The sequence below is a fragment of the Amaranthus tricolor genome, chromosome 14, assembly GCF_026212465.1.
Source record: "Amaranthus tricolor cultivar Red isolate AtriRed21 chromosome 14, ASM2621246v1, whole genome shotgun sequence".
NCBI lineage: Eukaryota > Viridiplantae > Streptophyta > Magnoliopsida > Caryophyllales > Amaranthaceae > Amaranthus > Amaranthus tricolor.
The window spans coordinates 1,564,864-1,586,753 of record NC_080060.1 but is presented as its reverse complement, the minus strand read 5'-3'; the positions used below and the strand labels follow the sequence as shown (position 1 = coordinate 1,586,753).

At 32.9% G+C, this 21,890-nt stretch overlaps 2 protein-coding genes across 2 annotated transcripts; one reads left to right on the top strand and one right to left on the bottom strand.

Annotated features, from left to right (window-relative positions):
- Positions 1-6,583: 6,583 nt before the first annotated feature.
- LOC130800066 (40S ribosomal protein S15-4) lies at positions 6,584-8,505 on the top strand. The gene is made up of 4 exons (XM_057663414.1): positions 6,584-6,730; positions 6,825-6,973; positions 7,174-7,231; positions 8,086-8,505. The coding sequence occupies exons 1-4, from the start codon at positions 6,728-6,730 to the stop codon at positions 8,332-8,334; spliced, it is 459 nt and encodes a 152-aa protein (XP_057519397.1). The 5' UTR covers positions 6,584-6,727; the 3' UTR covers positions 8,335-8,505.
- Positions 8,506-12,930: 4,425 nt separating this feature from the next.
- Positions 12,931-16,527, bottom strand: LOC130799806 (probable WRKY transcription factor 21). The gene is made up of 3 exons (XM_057663046.1): positions 14,999-16,527; positions 14,773-14,898; positions 12,931-13,476 (listed from the first exon to the last, which is right to left on the bottom strand). The coding sequence occupies exons 1-3, from the start codon at positions 15,778-15,780 to the stop codon at positions 13,332-13,334; spliced, it is 1,053 nt and encodes a 350-aa protein (XP_057519029.1). The 5' UTR covers positions 15,781-16,527; the 3' UTR covers positions 12,931-13,331.
- Between the last annotated feature and the right edge of the window lie 5,363 nt (positions 16,528-21,890).

The following is a 21,890-nucleotide window of genomic DNA, read 5'->3' as shown; positions in this document are numbered from 1 at the left end:
GGAAAGACTTGTGTTGGTTTGTAAGGCCAGTCTACAGTCTCCATGAGTAGTCATCAGCGGTCCGAGGGGCCGGGGTGTTACATCGGCAATTGCTTCAAATTAAACCATAAATGGACGTCTCCAAGCAACACAAATGACTTTTCATACTTTTACTTCAAAGCCCTAGGATTGCCTCATAAATATTGAATTTTTGGTTAATATATAAAATTTTGTTTGGACCCATTTTATATATAGGTGTAACACCCCGTAATTTATCGGGTTTAAAAATAAATAAATTATAATAAAATAAAGTATAATAAAATAAAATAAACAAGTAATATTAAATTATATTATTTTACATAGTTAATTATAAGAAATAAAGTGAGTTAAATTTTAACCGTAACGAGTTTTATCGCGTACGATGTTATCGCGTGACGTTTCTTTCTGTTTTAACAATAATATAATAATTACTTAATTAATTAATTAAAAAAAATCAAAAAATAAAAAATAATAATAATAATAATAAATAGGGGAAATGGAGGGGTGGTCGGTTGTATGCATGGGAGGAGTGTAACTCCTCTCGTAATTATTATAGCACAATTATGGTCTTGTGGTAAATGGCCTATTAATTCATAAGTCTTCTTGATTTTTATAACTTTTTCCCAATTGTCTCAAGAGCCACAAAAAAATTCTGAAAAATTCTTTTCCCTTTGTTCCTTGTTTCGGCATTCAAAAGAAAAAAAAAATTTCTTGTGTTCCATCCAACCTTTTGATCAAAGGGTAAGTTTAATTGAATTGTTAATTATAGATTTTATATACAAGATTTCTAAAATGAATTCTATTTTATGTATGATGATAGCCTATGACTTATAGGAGGATTAAATATTTTTCTTTTATATATAAAAATTTTCTCTAATAATCCTTTAATAAACTATAATTTGTTAAAAGGATTAAGAAAAGAACTTTATGATCAATATTCTTTAACAAATAAATTTGTTATAAGAATTAAGAATTTAAAGTTATATTGATATTTAAATAAATTTCTTATGGTCTATTTTCTCTAACAAAATTTCAATTTGTTAGATGAAATTTAAATGATATGAATCAAGTAAGATAGTCATCCAACAATTTATATATCCTTTAGCAAAATTTGATTTGTTTGAAGGATAGTGTTATATTTATAAATATGTCTTGATTTAAAAGGGTGAATTGATTTTGTAATTCTCTAGAAAATTTTAATTTGTTAAGAGAATTAAGTATTAAATTAAGTTATCATAATTTATGAAATTGTAAGTCTCTTGAAGGATTTGGTGATTGTGACATTGCTAAAGTTTTCGGGTCATGAGATTTAAAGGGGTTAATCATTTGAATAATGTATATAAAAATAATAATAATAATAATAATAATGATAAATATATATATATATATATATATATATATATATATATATATAATACTTTTCCGGACAGCAGCAGTTTTGTCTCGGTAACGGTGCGGATCCGGATACGTTAGTCGTGTTCCGTTGTTTTATGTACCGATGCGTTAAAAACTCGTTAAACGCTTAAAATAATTAAAAATAGTAATTGGATGTTAGAAATTATGAAAATTGGTACCCAAGGTAATTGAAGCGTTCCGGACGCAATGGCGAAGTCGGATTTTTCATTTGAATTTTTTGAACTGTTCGTTTAAGTTTCTGGTTAATATGTAAAATTTAGAACTAATGGGTATTGGATGTAAACATTTTAAATTATCAAGTCTTTGTAACATTTGAGTAGTATGGAGTGGGTTAAAGGTGTAAACACGTTCTAATACGTGGTCATTTTGTGTGTGTGTTATTTAGGACCTAGATTCATAAGGGAGCGAAATTTCTATCGTAATTAAATATCGCTTGGTTGCAGCGCTTAAAGGTACACGCTTAGACCATACTTGTTATGTGGTTGTGCAAGTAGTGTTGTTTCATTTCTAATCGAGGCTTGGTAATCACATAAGGATTAGACACTTCAAATAATTTGAAAGAAATTAATTGGTAATTGAGAATTTATGTGTTTGTCACCCAAAAGGGTTGACGTTTGGTTGTATTATGTTACCCAAAGGGGTAAATGTATTGGTTTGGATTATTATAATTATTGTTCCCATGGCAGTTTTGGATCATTACGGTCACCATGGGGGTATGCATACTTTAGCCTTTGACGACCCGAACAGGACGGGCAACGTCTTAGGTTGGTGGTTACCTTGGGATTAGCTCTCCCAAGTGTATTCCTTCAAAAAGATTTGGATTTATACTTGAACGACCCGAACAGGACGGGCAACGTTACAAGTTTGAATTATCTAATAATGAATGATTTATACTTGAACGACCCGAACAGGACGGGCAACGTTACAGGTTGGGATTAATTAATAATGAATGTATTAGAGGCTATGCATGCTAGGATGAACATTTTGCTTGTATTCAACCTGATTGATATTTGTATGAAGTCTCTGACGTGTATTGGTTGTTTCTTTGGAACCTACTGTGTGTTGTCTTACGACGACTAGTAGGTTGATTGCAGGTGGAGTCTGAAGTGAGATCTCGACGTAGAACCCGTAATAATCAAGATTATGTTATTATTTTTTTGTATTAGATTATGAGTAGAAAGAAACTCTGTATTTAAGTAACAAGAGATAGTGTAGTTTTCTTTTCGCTTCCGCTATTTCGATTAGTTTGTTTAGAGGCCTCTAGGCTCTCGAGTTGTACGTTAGAGCTTCCGCTGACTTTTTATCTTTCACGATGGTACTGTTTTCTGTTTTATCTATATTTCTTTATCGACGGAACGTTGACGGTCCTAGAGAAAAGTCTTCTTTGGAGTCCAAAGAGTGAACCGAAATTTGTATTTTTATATGGATTTTCGGGTCACTTAAACCGGACTGTTACAATAGGGAAAATTTTAGACTCAATTTGACATTTACTTGATTGTAAACCTATTTTAGATCAAATCCTAATTATTAAATAAAAATCAGTACAGTTAGTATAATTAAATTAAGACAAATTATATTTTTGCACTCACTTAAAAAGTATGGATCCTTTCTCTCACATATTAATGGATTTAGGTTCGAGTCAAATTGGATCCATTCAAAATCAGACCAATAATCATACCTGCTCTAGAACATTGAGCTATGAGTCAATTTTACTAGAAACTTTCGAGCCTAAGGGGGTGTTTGATAAATGGTTGATAATCGATAGATCAAAACGATAGCTGATTGCAAAGGATATACTTGTTCCTAGAGATCCATCTTTCAAGGATATACCACAATAGTTAGCAAAAGATAGTAGATACATGCCATTTTTCAAGGTAATTGAGTTTGTTGTTTTAATTTGCATATAATGTGTAAATACTCACACTTATAATGTTTTCTACATAGGATTGTATTGGAGCAATTGATGGTACACATATAGACATAATTGTTCTAGAGGAGGATCGACTACGTTATATAGGAAGAAGGAAAGGGAAACGAACTACAAATGTCTTAGGTGTATACGACTTTGACTTGCTCTTTTACATATGTTTTGGTAGGATGGGAAGGTTCAGCTCATGACTCTCGTATTTTACTTGCTGCTATTAGTGATCCTAAATTGAAATTTCCAAAACCCTCAGAAGGTCATTAATAATTACAATAATGATATTAAATACAATTATAATGCAATATTTATAATTAATTTCATATGATTTATTTTAACAGGTGAATATTATGTTGGTGATAAAGGATATCCAGAAAGAAAGGGATATTTGACACCTTATTGCAAGAGAAGGTACCATCAATCTGAGTTTCGTGGTGCAAGTCTAAGGGGTCCAAAGAAATCTTTAATCGTGCCCATTCATCTCTAAGGAGTTGCATTGAACGATCTTTTGGTGTTCTCAAAGCGAGATGGAAGATCCTTGAAAAAATGCCTAAACACTCCTTCAGAGATCAAAATAGGATAATTTGTTTATGTTTTGCTTTACACAACTACATCAGACGAAGTAAAGTGGGTGACCTGGGTTTTAAAATTATGGATATAGATCCAAACTTTATACCTCGTGAGGGGCTTGAAGCCCTTGAAGATTTTGAAACTATTGTGCCCCAAAATGTTGAAGAAATTTCAAATTAGAAACTGACCTTGCTACGTGACAACACTGCTTCCAGTTTGTGGGAAGCTAGAAGAGTTAAACGAGCAAGGCAAAGATAAATTATACTCGCATGTATGTAATTTCTAAATGATATGTCTTTAACTTTGTAATTTCTTTAGAGATTTATGTTTTAAAAATATGGTGAGTTGATTATTATTATTATTATTATTATTATTATTATTATTATTATTATTATTATTATTATTATCATTATTATTATTATTATTATTATTACACATCAATTTTTGATCTAACAACAATGATGTATTTTAAAGTAATTTGAGGAGTTAAATAATAATGTCCTTAAAGGTCATTTTATACAAAAACAGCTAACAGCCAATAACTAGTTTTACCAAACATATTTATTAAAAGCCAATCTTTTCGGCTAGCTTAAAGAGCTGGGTTAAATTGCCAGTCAAACAAGTTAAATTCAAAAGCCAACAGCCAACAACTAATTGCCAAACACCCCCTAAGAAATAAAAAAAAATCACGGAAGAAAATAACGTAACTTTAATGAGAGTGATGAAGAGGAATTACGATTTTAAATGAGAAATTATAATAGATATCACAAGAAGAAAATCGTGTGTTTCTTTTTCTAAGTTTTTCCCAACATTTTAGATTTATTTGCTTTTGAGCTAACCCAAAGTGATAATTTTCAAAGAGACCGTCTCAACAATTTGTGTTTCAAAAAATTTATTATTAATAGTTTAACTTTTCACCCGTCCATTAATAAGCCCGTATTTGGATTATTTTTATAATAATCCAACTTTGTGATATAGTTGGTCTAGTATTCCCAAATAACTAATTGTCAAGAAGGGAAAAGTACTAAAATAAATGATAAAAAGTCAGAACAAAGTAGTCACTTTAAGTATTAGAGTAGTCATTTTAAACATTAGTGAAACAAAATTAAGACTTGAAATAAGGACATTAAACCTTGATTTAGCGAATTTAAGCTATGGAATGAACGTTTTAACTATAGGTGTTTAAAAACATCCGATCTGAATTATTCGATCCGGAATACCCAGTATCCAAAATCGGATAATTCGAAATCGAAATATTGGCAAAACCGGATATCGGGATTTTTTAATAAAATATAAAGATTTTTAACTAAAGTTTTTTTTATTTAGGTTGTTAAATTTACTAATATGTATAATTCTTAATTATAACTAAGTTGTATAACTAATTTATTGTTAATTAATTTAGACTTTTAAAAATTCAACCGTATTACCAAGATGATTTGTGTTCAAAGTTTAAACAACAAGCTTGATTAAAGAAAAAAAGTGAAGTGAACTTAAATATCTATGTGAAGGAAAAACGTAAAATTGAAGACAAAAAATTCCAAAAATCGGATATCCGGTATCCGATCCGGATTAAACTAGATATCCGATTTTTTCGGCCCGAAACCAAATAGTAATTTTCACTATCCGAAAAAACGGGTATTCGGATTTTCGGATCCGAATTGATCCGGTATCTGATTTTGAACACCCCTAGTTTTAGCGGTTAGAGTAGACAACTAAAAAATAAAGTTAAACGTTTGGATGAGGAAGATCAAGACTTTGACTTTTGGAGTATGATTTTAAGTGTTAAATTGACATTTTAAGTCTTAGAAGAAGTATTTTAAGGGTTGGAGTTGGTACTTCAAAAAACTTTAAGCCTTTAAAGAAGGAAAATTAAAACTTTAAAATAAGAGTTTTAAGTCATGAAATTAACATTTTAAGTTTTGTAATGAGTGTTTTGAACCGATGGATGTAATTTTTTTAGAAAGAAATATGGGCCATCCGTACAGGTTGCAAGGGTGCGAGAGCTGCATACAAGAATTTACGTATATGAATTTGTGCTAGGAGTTGGATACCAATTATTTTAGACCGGTGAATGCAAGAACTATAAAAAAGAACCAATATCTCTTATGAAATATAAAATATCATTTATACATAGCATATTCCAGCGAACCCACTTAAAATCGTCCGACCACCATATTAATAAATAAAAGTATTATGCGCGAAAACAATGAAAGATTAGCTCAAGCAGTAATCTTTAAAAATGCATAATTAATTATATGAGATAGTCTCATTGAAATATGCATTTTATATATGAGTTAAATAATTCATCTAAAATATATGAAAATATGAGCTCCTTATTTGAGGTTGTCTCACTAAGAGACGATTTCTTAAAAATCAACCCATTTAATATCACTGATTGAACTATCACTAATTCTTTATTGAATTCGGCTCATCGTAAGATGACTTCAATTGGGTGAGCCTAAGCTATTTTAAAAAAAGCTGCTACCTGTACAAGTGTAAATTCAAATTTTATAATTTTTTATTAACAAGCTGCTTAATGGGCTGGTCACACGATGAGACGGTCTCTTTAATACTTGCTGTTGAATTATTATTTTTGATCCACATTATTCAGATAAGCCCATGAAAAGGTCCAGAAAACCCATAGCCCATAATCCTCACCACAATCATAAACTAACATCATATATATATATATAAAACCCTGACTATCAGGCGAAAATCGAAACCCTAAACAACATTCTCAATTCAGGGTTACATTTTCGGCCGCCTTCCACAGTTGATTCTCATTTTCTCCAAGATTCAATCATGGTGAATTCTTCATCTTCTTCCTCACACTTATGTAAATCTTTGTAATTTTCTGAAATGATTATAACTCCATTGATTTTATGTGTTTTATAATCAGGCGGATGTTGAAGGTGATGTTGCGGTTGCTGGAGTGCCAAAGAAAAGAACGTTTAGGAAATTCAGTTACAGAGGAATCGATCTCGATGCTCTCCTGGATTTGAACACTGATGAATTAGTCAAGCTTTTCCCTGCTCGTGTTCGTAGAAGGTGAATCTAACTCTTGATTTAATTGTATTTATTTTTTCAAGTTTAACAATGCTTTATGAAAATAAAGTACGATTAGTTTTGTTCCTTAAAGTTGAATCTGTTTATTTAGATCGTTGTATCGTCATGTTTTTCTGAATTAGGGTTTGTAGATTGTTAGGGTTTTTAATTAGTGTACTATTTTATTATATTTGATCATGTAGGTTGTCGAGGGGTTTGAAGCGCAAGCCTATGGCTCTCATCAAGAAGCTTCGAAAAGCTGTAAGCTTATTAACTATTACTAGTACTTTCGCGGTCTAATGTCTATCAATTAACTGGGTTCAAGTTTTTATATTACGGCTGTGAGTTTGATTAAATGAAATTGGTGTAGGTTTGATTTTGCTAGCAGGTGGATATGATTTAAGTTATGATCTTTTTGTTATTAGTTGTAAAGTTTAATTTTGATGCTTCAAATCATTTATTATTGTGCCAAAGGCTTGGACAATCAAGTAGGAAGAGCTTTATTCAGTGATTAGGAGGGAAATTGGTGAGCTATTGAATGCAGATGTATGTAGGAGATCGATGAATTATCTTTTGAAAGTATAGAATGAAGCTTGTATTCAATTGCTAGTTCTCTGCCTAGTTTTTGTGAATTGCCAGAGGGATTCGAAGTAAGATTGGCAGGGTTATGTTTGCTCTACTTTGAACAGTTTGTGTGCTTTGAAGAAATGCTTAATTGTTCTTTCTTTAGTTTCTATTGGTTTCTAGAATATCAATTTTTGAGTAGTTTAATGATCTTTAAAATGAACAGAAGTTGTGACTATGTTTATGGTATCATTTGTTATCAAGGTTTCAAGTGATGTTGGTTGTGAGCAAATTTTTTCCATAAGTAACAGTTGCTGGCCTTGAATTAAGAACGCTTTTGTGTTGGACGATTTTTGTGTCGCGTTGCGAAATCTGTGATAATCTCCTGTTCACTTGTCTGGATTATGCTGTTTAACTAGTAATATTTGGATTCTGGACTTTAGAAATTCAGAATAGTTGCTGACTTTCTGTGTTTTGCTAGTCATTTGCATTACTAAAATTTATTTGGAAGTGATAGTTCTAATGAATCTTTTGTTGATTTTCTGAAACAGAAACGTGATGCTCCAGCTGGTGAGAAACCTGAGCCTGTTCGTACCCACCTCCGCAACATGATCATTGTTCCTGAGATGATCGGAAGTGTTATTGGTGTGTACAATGGAAAAACCTTCAACCAGGTTGAAATCAAGCCCGAAATGATTGGCCATTACTTGGCTGAGTTCTCCATCTCATACAAGCCCGTGAAGCACGGTAGACCTGGTATTGGTGCTACCCACTCTTCAAGGTTCATCCCTCTAAAGTGAGAATATGTTGTCAAAATCTCAGTTTATAGAACTCCAAATTAGGATTTCGTGCGTCTTTTTTGCGAGCTTCTGACTCTTAAAAGGATACTATGGATTTTTGTAGTTTCTTTTACCTGTTGGACGATATTTGTTATTTTGCCAATGAAGTACCGTTGAGCTTATCTTGATCAAGGCTTTGGCATTGTCGTTAAGCATTATCGTTTGTTTATGTTTGATTGTTGTCCGGTGATGTTTACCAAATCATTGACACGATGACATGAAGCTCAATTCTTGAACTACATGATGCGATTTGCCATCTTGATGGCGGAGTTAAGTTTTGCCATCACCTAAATTGATTGAGGAGGTCTTGTAAGTTAAATACTAAAGAATGTGTTAATATTCATTTATGAAAAAAGTGAATGAGACTTTTTTAAGTGCAAGAGTGTCTTTGAACCACTTAATAAGGTATTTAAGAACATTGCAAATTGCAATTAAGCAGTGAGGAAGAATTTATGTTGTATGGATAGTCCGCATTTTTCAATTGCAATTTTCAAATTTTTTTCCTCTGTATTTTATTAGGCTTATAAAGAGCGATCACTTAAGAGGGATGTCTCGTATAAGGTCAGTTGTTTGTGTAAAGTTTTGATGTATTATACTCATCAAGATGAAGTGCAGAGTGCCTATGACCTTAGAATTAAGTTAATATGGTGTTAGAGCTGTAAATTGGGCAGGGTTAAATATTAACGGGGCGGGATGGGTTATGTCGGGATAAAGTTTTAAATGGGTCGGGCTGATCTAAGGCCATTTAGATTTGACCTGCCCAACTCATTGAAAAAAATTCATTCAATGATCTTTTAGTGTCATTTTGTATTCCGTTGGTTCAATTCACTTTAAAAAAAACCATGAGAATATTTTTATAAAAATTAAGTCCAACTGAACCGGTCCGCCTACACCAAGCCTTTACATCGAAGCACCATAAAGATCCAACCCATTATCAATTATTAACCGTTTAAAATTGATCTAATATTTGATCCGTTGGGTTAACCCATATCAATGCACACCTCGTGTATGGGACTGAAGGGATATTTAAGTATCATTGATGGTTTAATCATTGTTTTCTCGTGTCATTAACTGCCACTAAATTTAACATTATTACATCAAAAATTAATTAATTTCTCCATTTGGCTTTTAATTTTTTTCACAAAGGAAAAGCAATTTTTTATGTGTAAACTCAAAAAATTCAATATCTTGAAAGTCTAAAATAAAATATATTTTTTATGTCCTTTGATTTTGCAATATTACAAAAATTAAAGTGAGGTGTTTGTATAGGTGTAGCAAAAGCCAAAAAACATAAGTATATTTGTAGTACATAACCACAACACATCCAATATTAAGATTTTTTATTTTATATTACTAATAAGCAATAAGTTTCAAAATCTACTAACCCTAAATTTATGAATTCCAATATTATTGATCTATTTACATGTCCTATCTGTATTTCGTTTTCTGAATCTCATATTTTCGAATTATTTTCATTTACATTCCCATTATTATTGAAATATAAGCAGATGGTCAAAAAAAAAAAAATAAATAAATTGCAAGGTCTAAAATTAATCAAGACTATTTGGGATTGATGTTCTTACATGAAAATAGTGTGTGCTGGACCCCATCACCCAACTTATATCAAAACTAAATACTTTGTTTATAGTTATGTTGTTAAAAAAAGTTTTACGTGGAAGCTGAAAGTGGGAGGGTTCTTAGGGGGGCAATAAAAATTAAATATCTACTTTTAGTAAAGGTGGTATTATGGTATATGCTCAAATGAGACAATATTCAATTTTTTTTAAAACATTTAGTTCTTAAAATTTTACGAGATATATTAATTCATGTATTTCATGATTTTAGCATTGCTATTGCTGTTGGAGGTGTTCATTCGAGTTATTGGGTTGATTTCATGTCAGGTTTTTCGAGTCGGTTTAAAATCGAATTTTGTGTCCACATTCGTTTTTACATAATTTAATCCATTGTTAAGACGAGTCAAATCAGATTCAATTACAATGTCGGATAAATATCAATTTATCGAATCTATTTTCAACAACGGTTGATAATAAATTTCATGGGACTAATATGACCTAAATGAAATGTGGGGCAATAGGCTATGTTTGTTGACTATAAACATCAACAGCTAGTTTCTTGAGAGACGTATCTCAAGCTCAACCTATTAAAAATTAATGTCTGCTTACTGTATTTTTAATGCCTACTAACATTATTCTTAATGCTTACTTACTGTATCCTTAATGCCTACTTTTAATATCTTAAATGTCTACTTATATCATTTTTAATGACTACTTATAAAATTTTAAAAACTATATAATGAGTCGGCCCAATTAGAGACGTTATCTCACAATAATGAATTTGTGAAACGTCAATTAGTCCAAATAAAAGATTTGTAGGTTGAATCGATCTACAACTTGAAATTAACGGGCCCCGATTTTAGTGGTCCAAATAAAAGACGGACAAATATAGACGACTATTAAACAAATTTAGAAACATTTTCGAGTTTCGCAACCGAATTATTTTTAGGTTAATTACAACTAATTTTTACTAATTATTTTTTTAAAGTTAAACTAAATAAGGTCAAAGTGTTCTATTATACCTTATTTAAGAGAAATAAGATTAGCTTAGGATCAACAATTAATGTAAGTTTATGAAAATCAATATGTTCGGATAAATTTAAAAAAAAAAAAACTGTTTGGATATTTTTTAAATGATTATAGGGTAGATTAAGTGAAAGGAAAAAAGTTTGAGAATCCAACATAATATCTTTTATGAAAGTGATATTACTTTCTAGCTAGACAATATCTAATTCTCAAATAAAACTCAATAAATCCAATAAGTTTATGTAATAACACATGTAAGGATTTTCAAGGAAAATTTTTATCTAATATTTAACTCATTTAGCTAATAAAATTACTCGTTTTATCTGCTTGATTTTGTTGTACCTTTTATTTTAAATTGTTTCTTAATTTAATTGTACTTTGCTTCTAAATATCAATAAGATATTATATTTTACATTCTCTTTGTTTTAATCTCATTCACAAATTTTTTCATTAACTCATTTTTATTAAATTCATACTATAATTAGATAAATAAGCTTATTAGTTTCTAGCAAAATCAAAAGAATTAGTCAACACTCTCTCCTTCAACCAAACCTAAAAGTCACCTTGAAAGTTCTAAACCTTCAAAAAAGTAGAGTCCTTAGGCAAAATAAGTAATAGTTCTACAAGTTTGATGCACTAAAATACAAAACATGTTAAAAATGTCTCATTCCTCAATCAAGATAATGACAAGCATCATAATCATAGGTGTTGAAAATTCATACTAGTATGTAATCTACATCAAAAAATAGGCCCCCTCACCCTAAACCCTTGAGAAAAGAACAAAAAGCAAACACTAATATTGCATTATGGTTGCTTTTAAAATGGCCCTATTTTTAAAAGTTATTCTGTCTTTGTTACACTAAATTTACTCTATAAAAATTTGATGAACAAGTACAAAAAGGTCAATTGGTATTTTATGAGACAACGACAATATTTATGGATGAGTGACCAGTTAAATGTAAATGAAAATTAACAGGTGTAATTCATGATCAGAAATAAAAACGACGTAAATTTAATGGAACTACTAGGAAGAGAAGTGAGACAAATTTCAAGCAAAGTTCAAAGAATTGTTGAATAATACTCCTAGAAGATTATTTATCAACAATAAAAGTCAAAAAACAGATAAGATACTAGAATAGTGTTAAACAATACCCATCAATTAGAACACTAAAAAAGTCCAACCCCTCCCCCTTTAGAGCAAGCAAATCTGAACAATGTATCAGCTGCCATACATGTTAAAATCATGTTACTAAGTCTTCATAAAAGCCAACTTTAAAGTCATACATGGATTATGTTACACCAATAAACAAAGAAATTTCCTGGAAGTTTGGGGTTAGTTAGCATGAAAACTCTCCCTCCGTCCTGTCGATTTGAATTTGGTACACTACATTTAAAAATCTCACGTGCAGTTATACTATGTAACAAATTCAAAAGAACAAAAGAGTATTTATTATCAACAATATCTGAAATGATTAACTACTTTTGTAGGCGATGAGCCATGAGACTCTTTGGCCGCATCCTCTTTCATGGGTATGGATTGCCGTTTGATGATGATGTAGGCGATATGGGTTGCTTGTAGTATGATCTGTTACGAGATCAGACTCGGACATACTAGGCTGAGAATGAGTATCTTGGACTTGGGTACATCAGCACCAAAGGGTACTTTCACTAACGCCGGATGGTGCACCCGAGTGCACGACACTATTTGTACATTAAGCTAGGCAACACTTATTTTGCAAGAGCCAAACGTTTTAACTTCTTGTCACTCGGGCTCTTTTACATACCGTTAGAACACCCTAGCTAATCGGGCAAATAACATCTTCAGGGTGCACGTGGTGTACCCAAGTACAAGACACTTACATTAAGCTAAGATAAGCCTTAAAATTTGGCGGTTTTTTGCTACCTCGACACTTTTAGAAACAATAAACGACGTCACAAAGATGAGTAGAATGCAACATGACTAAAAATCGCTACTCGGACACTTTTAGAAACAATAAAATGACGTCACAAAGATGAGTAGAATGCAATAAGACTAAAAGAACTGATATCGACTCGAGTTCTGAACCATATAAACACCTCCCCAACTATGACAGACACAACATGTCAAAGAAGATGGAACATATTTTACACTTTAAACCATTGATCCATGAAACGTCCTCATACTATAATGCCAATATGTTTTCTCCGAAACCCTTCCCCTAAATATAAAAACGCTCCGAAATTACAGAAAGACTATTCCTAAATCTGCACTTGCCTGGGTCAACAGAACTATGTACTGTGTACAGGAGCGAATCACATCATTCTATCACCACGTTTCATAAAAGTCGACATTTCTTCATTGCAACCCGCCTCATTGAATCATGCATTTGCCGATTGGGACGGAAGGCGGGGGTGATTGTGCTCACCTTCGTATGTAACAATAAGCATCGACGGATCTTCCAAGCACCTCTCGACATGTTTTCTTGCAGGGCAGCCTCTCATGCTGCTACACTTGTAATAACCCCTGAAAAATCATCATAGAATAAGAACTCGTCTTAAGATACTAGCAGCAGGGGTGGTTTTGGGCATGCAAGGTGCCCGACCCGGGCCACTAAATTAAGGGGCTTCAAATATTAGCTGCTTTATTTTGAGTAGATGTTTTTAGGCCTCAAGGTTGCGAACAAATGTAAGATAAACAAGGCTTATAAAATTATTGTGTATTTTTGCTTCGTCCCGAGTTTGCTTTTCCAAATATAATTTATTAGCTTATTATTCTCTTAAAAAAGGAATAATCAAGCTCGATAGACTGTTCTTTCACAAGCAACTATTTTAGGAAAGATTATCGAGCTTTATAAACATTGTAGATTCCGAATGGAGGAAGCACATATATCGAACAACCCACAACAATGCCGACTTCTAGCAAAGTAAAAGTCGAAACGTGTGCTTTTGGGTATAGAGAATAAGCTCGAAAGTGATGACTATAAATTAAGCGTCAATTCATCTCAAGTTTAGAACCGTGAAGTGATTGTTTACTTTTTTTGATTGATGCCATCAAGGAAAAGGACGTAAGACTAACATAACAACTTTTACAAAGGTAAAGTTAAAGAGCTCCAATCTACTAAATAATTAATTCTATAACGAGGTAGCAAGTGTATCTAATGATAATCCGACTTCCAAAGTGCAATTAAGAACTAGATTAACCTTTAATAGAACATTTAAGAGCAATTTGATCCAACACAATAGGAAACACAAAAGGTTGTTTCAGAATAAAGTGTTATTGACAAGCTTTATCACTTAAATCACAAAAGAATGCATATAAAGCGGAGAAATCAATCAAGAATTCAGCGGTAAGATGAATTTGACATGAGAAATCACATTGAAAAACAAGGCCGAATCGTATCATATCGTTCAAGTTCTAAAGGATTTCAAATCTAACGATCCCATACTACCCGCATCAAAAAGGTGTGTGAAAACCCGCATTTTAGGCTGGTTTAGTGTAACATGATTTGCCGGTTTATTTGCCTTTTGGATTCACGATTCGCTCAAAATGACTCTAAAGTAGCCCAAAACCGACCATAATTCGCTTTCCTTGGTTCACGAGTCGCAAGGAGATTAGTGAATTATGTGATAATGCGCTCATTCAAGGGTTTGGTAGCACAATAACTACATCAACCCAATACCACATCACCATGACCATAACCACAAAAGCCACATAAACCACATTCTTGCACTATGTTTCACATTCTTAATCAAACTTAAACCGAAAATGAAACTTAAATGAACCAATTAGTATCATAATACAGCATTAGCTAGGATATACCTAGGATGAGGCGAACCCTTGATCGGTTTTTGCCCATACTTTCTCCACGAGTATTCGTCCGGAGGGATATCAGCCAGCTTGTTACTAATAGCAGGAACCTTGATTGATCTCTTCACCCTATGCTTCCTATATCCACCATTAAACAACAATCATTAATTACACTTCAAAAGTAACATTAAGAACAATACATTAAACAAATAAAGATCTAGAGTCTTAATTCTTAAACCTCTTTTTAGAACAATGACACTTTCCACTGGTCCCACATTTCAAGCTCCCATCTTCACCTCTACCAGAACACTTCTTCCTGTGTTGACTCAATAATTGATTAAACCCACTTCCATCCAAACTAGCCACACTTCCATCGACACTCAACGAAGAGAATAATGTTCTAGACGATGACATTGTTTGAGTGCAACTCGAATTATCGAAATTCAGATTGATCCCACTATTACTCCTTCGAAACAACATCTCCGCGTGTTGTTTCATTCGTTGTTGATGTTGAACCTGTTGAAGATGAAGCTTTTGTTGCTGAAACAACTGATAATTTGCACTCGAATTTGGGTTAGCAAGCTGAAATGGGGTTTTCCCACTTGAGCTCATTTCCAATGAAAGATTTCCTCCTAAAGACAAACAACTTTTCCCAGTTGTGGATCCATTTTCTTGGATTAAACCCTCATTCAAATTGGTTTTAAGAATTTGAAGCGCCTTAATAGGTTGATTACTTGATTCAATCTTAGGGCCATTAGAACTATCTAATAAAATGCTTTGAGGAATAGAATTAGTCCTATTTTTCTTTGCTATTCTAGCTCTTCCATGACCTAAACTATTGCTAAGAAGAGATACAACCCTTTTAAACTTACTCACAGCTTGTTGTGTTTCAGCATCTAAATTCCTTAAATGGGTTTGATCTTGATGAGGTTGAGATATAATACTTAGTACTCTATGACAACTCTCAACAGCCAATTTATTTGCCTCTTCAACCCCTTCCATTTTAAGGATATAAATCATGCAACAAAACTAAAATTCTAAACCCTAAATTCCCACCCCCAAAAACCCAGAAAAATTTCAACCATTATCAACACAAAATAGTCTTAAATCACAATTCTAATCACAATTTCAAGTACCCATTAAGCTTAAGAATTAAGGGTAAGAGATCAAAATTCTATTTATACTCAACCCAAAAACTTCAAAAAGACTAATTCTTCCTAAACATAAGACCCAAAAGATTTAACTAAAATGGGAAAGCTAAAAACTCAAGTATGAAAAAGACCCAGATAAAGATCAAGGAAATTACAAGGAAATTTTAGTTTTTGAAGTGAAAGTCAAGTTATATAAAGAACAGACCTTTGGACAATTCAAACCCTAGAATCTCCATTAATGGTATTTTTTTTTTCTTCAATATGTGTTGATGGTGTGAATGTAAAGACTTAAACTTTCTCAACAGTTCACACTGAAGAAAAAACACAGATTTCCCATTTCTAACAGTCACTTATTTGAGCTAATTTGACCCTAACAAGAAAAAATAATGAAGAAGTTAAAAGGGTAGCAAAAATCATGAGGTAATATGCAAAGAAAACTCCACAAAAAAGGAAAGAGAAATGAGAAAAAGGAAGAAGAGGATGTGTTTTAAATAAGCTTTGAAGCTGTTTAAGGAAAAGGGTAATAAAACTGCAGAGTCTGGTACAGATTTTCAGGTGGGTCCCATGGGAAGACCTTTGCTTTCTTCACTTATTGCACCATTTTATAATTACTGTAATGCGCCATATGTGTGTTATTTAGTTATGGTCTTATGGATAGTTGTCATACTTGTCAATGTAATAATTTAATTTGACTCATAATTTATTTCGTATTATAAAAAGTTAATATTATTTAAGGAAAAGGATAATAGAATGATTTAATTATTTTATGATTTTTTTATAATTATGTCTATTGATTAATTATGAATAATCTTAATTTTATTGTTTATTTGCCTAGAGTAAATTCGGATAACTAAGATGACTTATTATAACAAATTTTATTTTTTAAAAGATAAGATAAATTAAAATAAATGTCAAAAAAATAATAAAAAAATTTTAAAATGCTTTTAGAACTTTTTATGTAATTTTTAAATTTTTTTCTCTAACTTTAAATTAATTTTCTATTTATTTTTTTTAAATTACCTACTGTAACAGATCATCTGGGTACTTAAATTTACTATAGGCAAATAACCCATAAACTTGAGATTATTCATGGTTAATCAATAGTTGGGATTATTGTAGAAAAATCATAAAAAGGTTCATTATTCTAGTAATTTTTCCTAACAAATTTATAATAAAATAATCATCACTTTATACTATTATATTCCGTTTTAATTATTTTTAAAAATATACCAATATGAATAATTATATATACAATAAGAAAAAAATTATGAATTTTAGTATTATTTTTTTTAAGTATTATTAATTTTTAAATTTTGAAATAAGTTCACAATCTTTGTAAATATATGGAGCTCATCCATAATTTTTATGATTATTCAAAAAACTTTGGGATGAATAATTTATTTGCGAAAATGATTCTTCTTTTTATCAACATTGTAATTTGTTATACTTGGTTTTCTAAGTTTTGACCCCCAAAATTTCATTCTGGTGATCAAAAAATCATTATTAGGGTTTGTTGAGGATATTAATACAACATAAACAAGTCGCCCGCTCAGCTACTCTTAATTTTCTACAACAAAATATATTCTATTACAAAATAAGATACTCTCTTTTAGATTCAGGACATATACATATATATACATGTAATTTGCAATGTATCAATTTTTAATTTTTTCCCATTATTGAAATAACATGCAATTTTCCTTTCTCTGTTTTCTTTATCATCTTCTTTATTTTTCTGTTGCATAAAACTTTCATCCCCATTATCAAAACTTTGAGGTAAGATTTAACAGGGTTCATCTGAAGGTATTTGGTGAAATAATTTATTGAACAATTTTAACTTGTTTAGACACAACTAGATGATTGGAAACTATCTAATATTCGTATTTGGATGACTACACAAAATGATCTAAGAATTTTAGCTTATTAGGGACAACTAGATGGTTGAGTGAATCTCAAGTCTCTTGTGAAGGTTGTATTATTAATGTATTATTGAATCTATTAATGAAATACAACATTGTTTGAGGGGAAGGTGTCTAAGACAACGCAATTAACATCTTTGTATTCTTGTGTTTGACTGTTTGTGTGTCCATTGACTCTATTGTGTTTTCTCTTGTAAGTTTTTCTTGTTTTTTATTATTATAAGGTCTTTTATCTTTTTATATTAAGTATATTTAGAGAATATAAAATAAAAATAATAAATTAAGAATGATTGTGGGAGGATTAATGGAGTGTACCTAAACTCATTATTGTAATTAATAATTAATTACTAAAGTTGAACGAAAACGGCTAAAAAAATTGACTTATCACTTGGAATTATGTGGTTAAAGATTAATATATCGACGCACTTGTTTATGTCTTTAATGAATCATGAAAGCCTTTCAAGACTTGAACACTTGAATTTTTCTGACGCTGAGAAAATTGACCCTAAAGTGAAAGTGATGGCTTTATTTGTTTATTTATTTATTTTGTTTTTGGAGTATATGATTGGCAATGAAAGGAAAAGTAAGAGCTAGATTATAATCAAACTTAGGATTGGAAAAACAATATTTATATTAATTAATTAATATGAAAACTCAATTCTCAAAATGATGATTTTAATTATGAAACTAAACTAATTTTGATCTACTCCCCAATTTGATGGGGCAGGTCAAAGGGCCCAACGATCTTGAAAGTCAGTCAAAGTCTTCAGAAAGCCCTCTTTAAGGGGTGAAGTTACCAAAATGTCCTTTGATCAGTCAACTAAAGTCATTTATTGCCCTATAAATATCCTCATTTATTACCATTTAAGGTAGGTTTTTTTCTCTCTCTAACATCTCTCTACTTGCATTCACTCCTTACTTCATATTTCCGACCACTAATTTGAGCGTCGGAGGGGCTTTTCGGAAAACCGCCCTCGGACAAATAACTTTGTTTGTTTTGCAAGTTAGCAGTCGAAATATTTGGCGTCGTTTGTGGGGAGAGAGAATAACACCTTACGCCTTATGTCATAATAAGAGCCATGCATTCCAAACGAAACTCACGAGCTAATACACGGCAATCAAAACATCATTCTGTCAATTCGATCCATGATCAAGAGCCGACCCCAAATCCTGTCCCCCCGCCGAACTTCGTCACTTGGCAGGACTTAGATGCTTTTGCCACACAACTATCACGACACGCTTTCAAGAATCAATGCAGCAGGCAGTTCAGACTCTGCCGAATATCCTGCAACCCCCACAGTTAGAATATTCGGCATTTTGCTCGTTGGTAAATAGAGTAGGTTCCAACCTTCAACCAGTAGAATAAACATCAGGGTCAGGACTTCTGGATAGAAGATATAGCAGAAAGTCAGGAGTCCCCCATCAGGATGAATACGTCCATAAACACAGAGCCCAACAGATGACATTGGAAAGTTGTCGTCAACAAAACTCTTTTGCCTCGAGTCCTAACCGAATTCATAAAGAGGTAACTGACCAAGACCCTAGCCGGGTCCCTGAACACTCAAGGTTTGATGTCTGACAAATTATCTATGAAAGAAAATTGAAAGAGTAGGATGCAAGGACCTATCTCAATTCAAAGAGGGTAGGAAAAGAAGTATTAGAGGAATCTTACCACAATCCCCTTTGTTAGAAAGAATACGGGAGAGAAGACCTCTCTTCTGCCCCTGTCATTTTCAAAACACCACTTTTGGCTCGAATATTGTCTGTTCCTAACCTGAATAAGGTCAAGGTGCCGACAGTAAAGCTCTTTGACGAATCCAATGATTCCGCCAAACATATTGCGTCTTATCGCGCCCACATGGCTTTCAGCACAATGAGGCCATGTTATGTAAGTTTTTCCCTACCACCTTTTCAGGATTGGCCCCCAACTGGTACACAACCCTACCACCAGGGAGTGTAGATAGTTTCGCCTTCCTCAAGTCTCCTTTCCTTGATCACTTTGTTGCCTCTAAAACACAAAGGAAATCCAACCTCCACTTGATGTCCGTGATCCAAAAGGAAGAAGGGTCAATTACTTCATAGATCCAGAGGTTCCACAAAGAGGTCTTATCGATACCCGGAGCCACTGACGCTGCCACGGTCCCAACCTTAATAAATGGCATCAGAACTCTAAAGTTGAAATGGAAACTCTTGGAGTATGACATCTCTAGTTATGTCGAGGCTATGGACGTAGTTCAGAAGTCATTCGGGCATCAGACATTTGCACGGCCTTAGATTCAAAGAAGAAGAAGAACAAGGCGGGAAGATCGCAAGAACAAACGCCTAACCGGTGTAACTCGGACTCTTATGGGAGGGAAAGGTTCTGCTCGCCAATGGGACCTCCCCGGGATGAAAGCAGAAGGTAGGCACATGCCTACCCCACGTATGAGGCAAGGGATAGCGGAGAATCCCGGTTCAATAGAAGCCAAAAGGATATATTTTACTCGGTCAGGGATCAATTGCCAATCCCCCCTAGAGTGTGATAGGTCGTTTTACTACCAAAAATAATTCCTAATTCACCTAACTAGTATAGTTGGGAAAGTAGGGTCGAACCACTGGGGAAGGACAAATGAAGTTACAATTTAAATTAAGTTCACTATTGTTAACGATCAAATGTTGGATTTTTGGTTATCTAAGTAGAACGCAAAAATAAGAGATGAATAGAATTCAATAATTAAAAACCTAGGGCTAAAAGGATCCACTATGCATAGATCATGATTCATGAACAACAATTGGGATAGGAATGAATATAGGCGAAGGAAGATGTTGCTCTCGCAAACAAATTCGACAATTAAACAATAAAACAAGCTATCGCGATTAAAGCTTAATTGTTCAAAGAAGGAAATCGTTCACTCAAACTCGCAACTCTCGCTTATAGAATTGAGCGAATAAAACTTGCAAATTGGCCAAACATGCAATCAATCTAGAACCCATCAATTGAATCACCTAAACAAACCAAATTTAAATCCTAAAATCAAACAAGAATCATGACCTTTTGCATAGTTTCACCAAACCCTAGAAATAAAACTACTCACTAAGCATATTAAAACTAACAAGAGATTCAACAATTAAATTCATGGAGAAAATCAAATTCAAATTTAATGGAAAAACAAACATTCAAAAATAATAATGATAAACAAGAACAAGAGATTGGAATTGAAACTAATACCTTCAATATAATTAAAATTACAATGTTCAAGTGTTGATTAACAATCCCCCATGACAAGTAATGTGCTAAATCTCTTCAATACCTAGCCCTCAAAACAGAGAAAAAAAAACCGTCTTGAAAATTCCCCTCAAAAGCTATTTATATCCTCCTCAAAAGAGATCGGAGGATACGGGAAGTTACTAAAAAAATAACTGCAGTACCCGGCCGGGTATGTGGAAACTCGGGCGGGTGCGAAGCATAACTAAATCTCAAAGGTCAAAAATTTTCTAAGTCCAGGAGTAAACCCGGCCGGGTATGTGGAAACCCGCCCGGGTACGCAGCTGAGCATTTTAATCTTCAATAGAGGCCTGGCCGGGTATGTGGGAAACCCGGCCGGGTGCGTGTGGCAACTTTTTCTTCCAAATAACATCTTCAAATTCTTCTAAGTATCAAGTGCAAACCCGGTCGGGTATGTGGAAACCCGGCCGGGTATGAGAGGCTCACCCGGCCGGGTATGAGGAAACCCACCCGGGTATGAGACCTGGTCAGCACAAAAATGACCTTTGAGTAGCTTATGACCTTTCAACTTGCAAATCTCGCTCCAAGAGTCGATTCCTAGCATAATTAGAGCTTTGTACCTACAAAATAGATAAGAAACAAACACTCCAACCAAGCATAAAAACCAATAGAAAATTGAGCAAAATACGCGAGAAATGCTATGAAAATACAATGGGGGCATGGTAGAAAATAATATATAAAATACACACATCAGAGTGTCCACCTCAAAAAACAGAAGGAACATGAATTTATGGTGCGAGTATCATAAAGAGCACGACTACACTTTGTCTCAATGCCAGAGTTAAAGAAATTGTT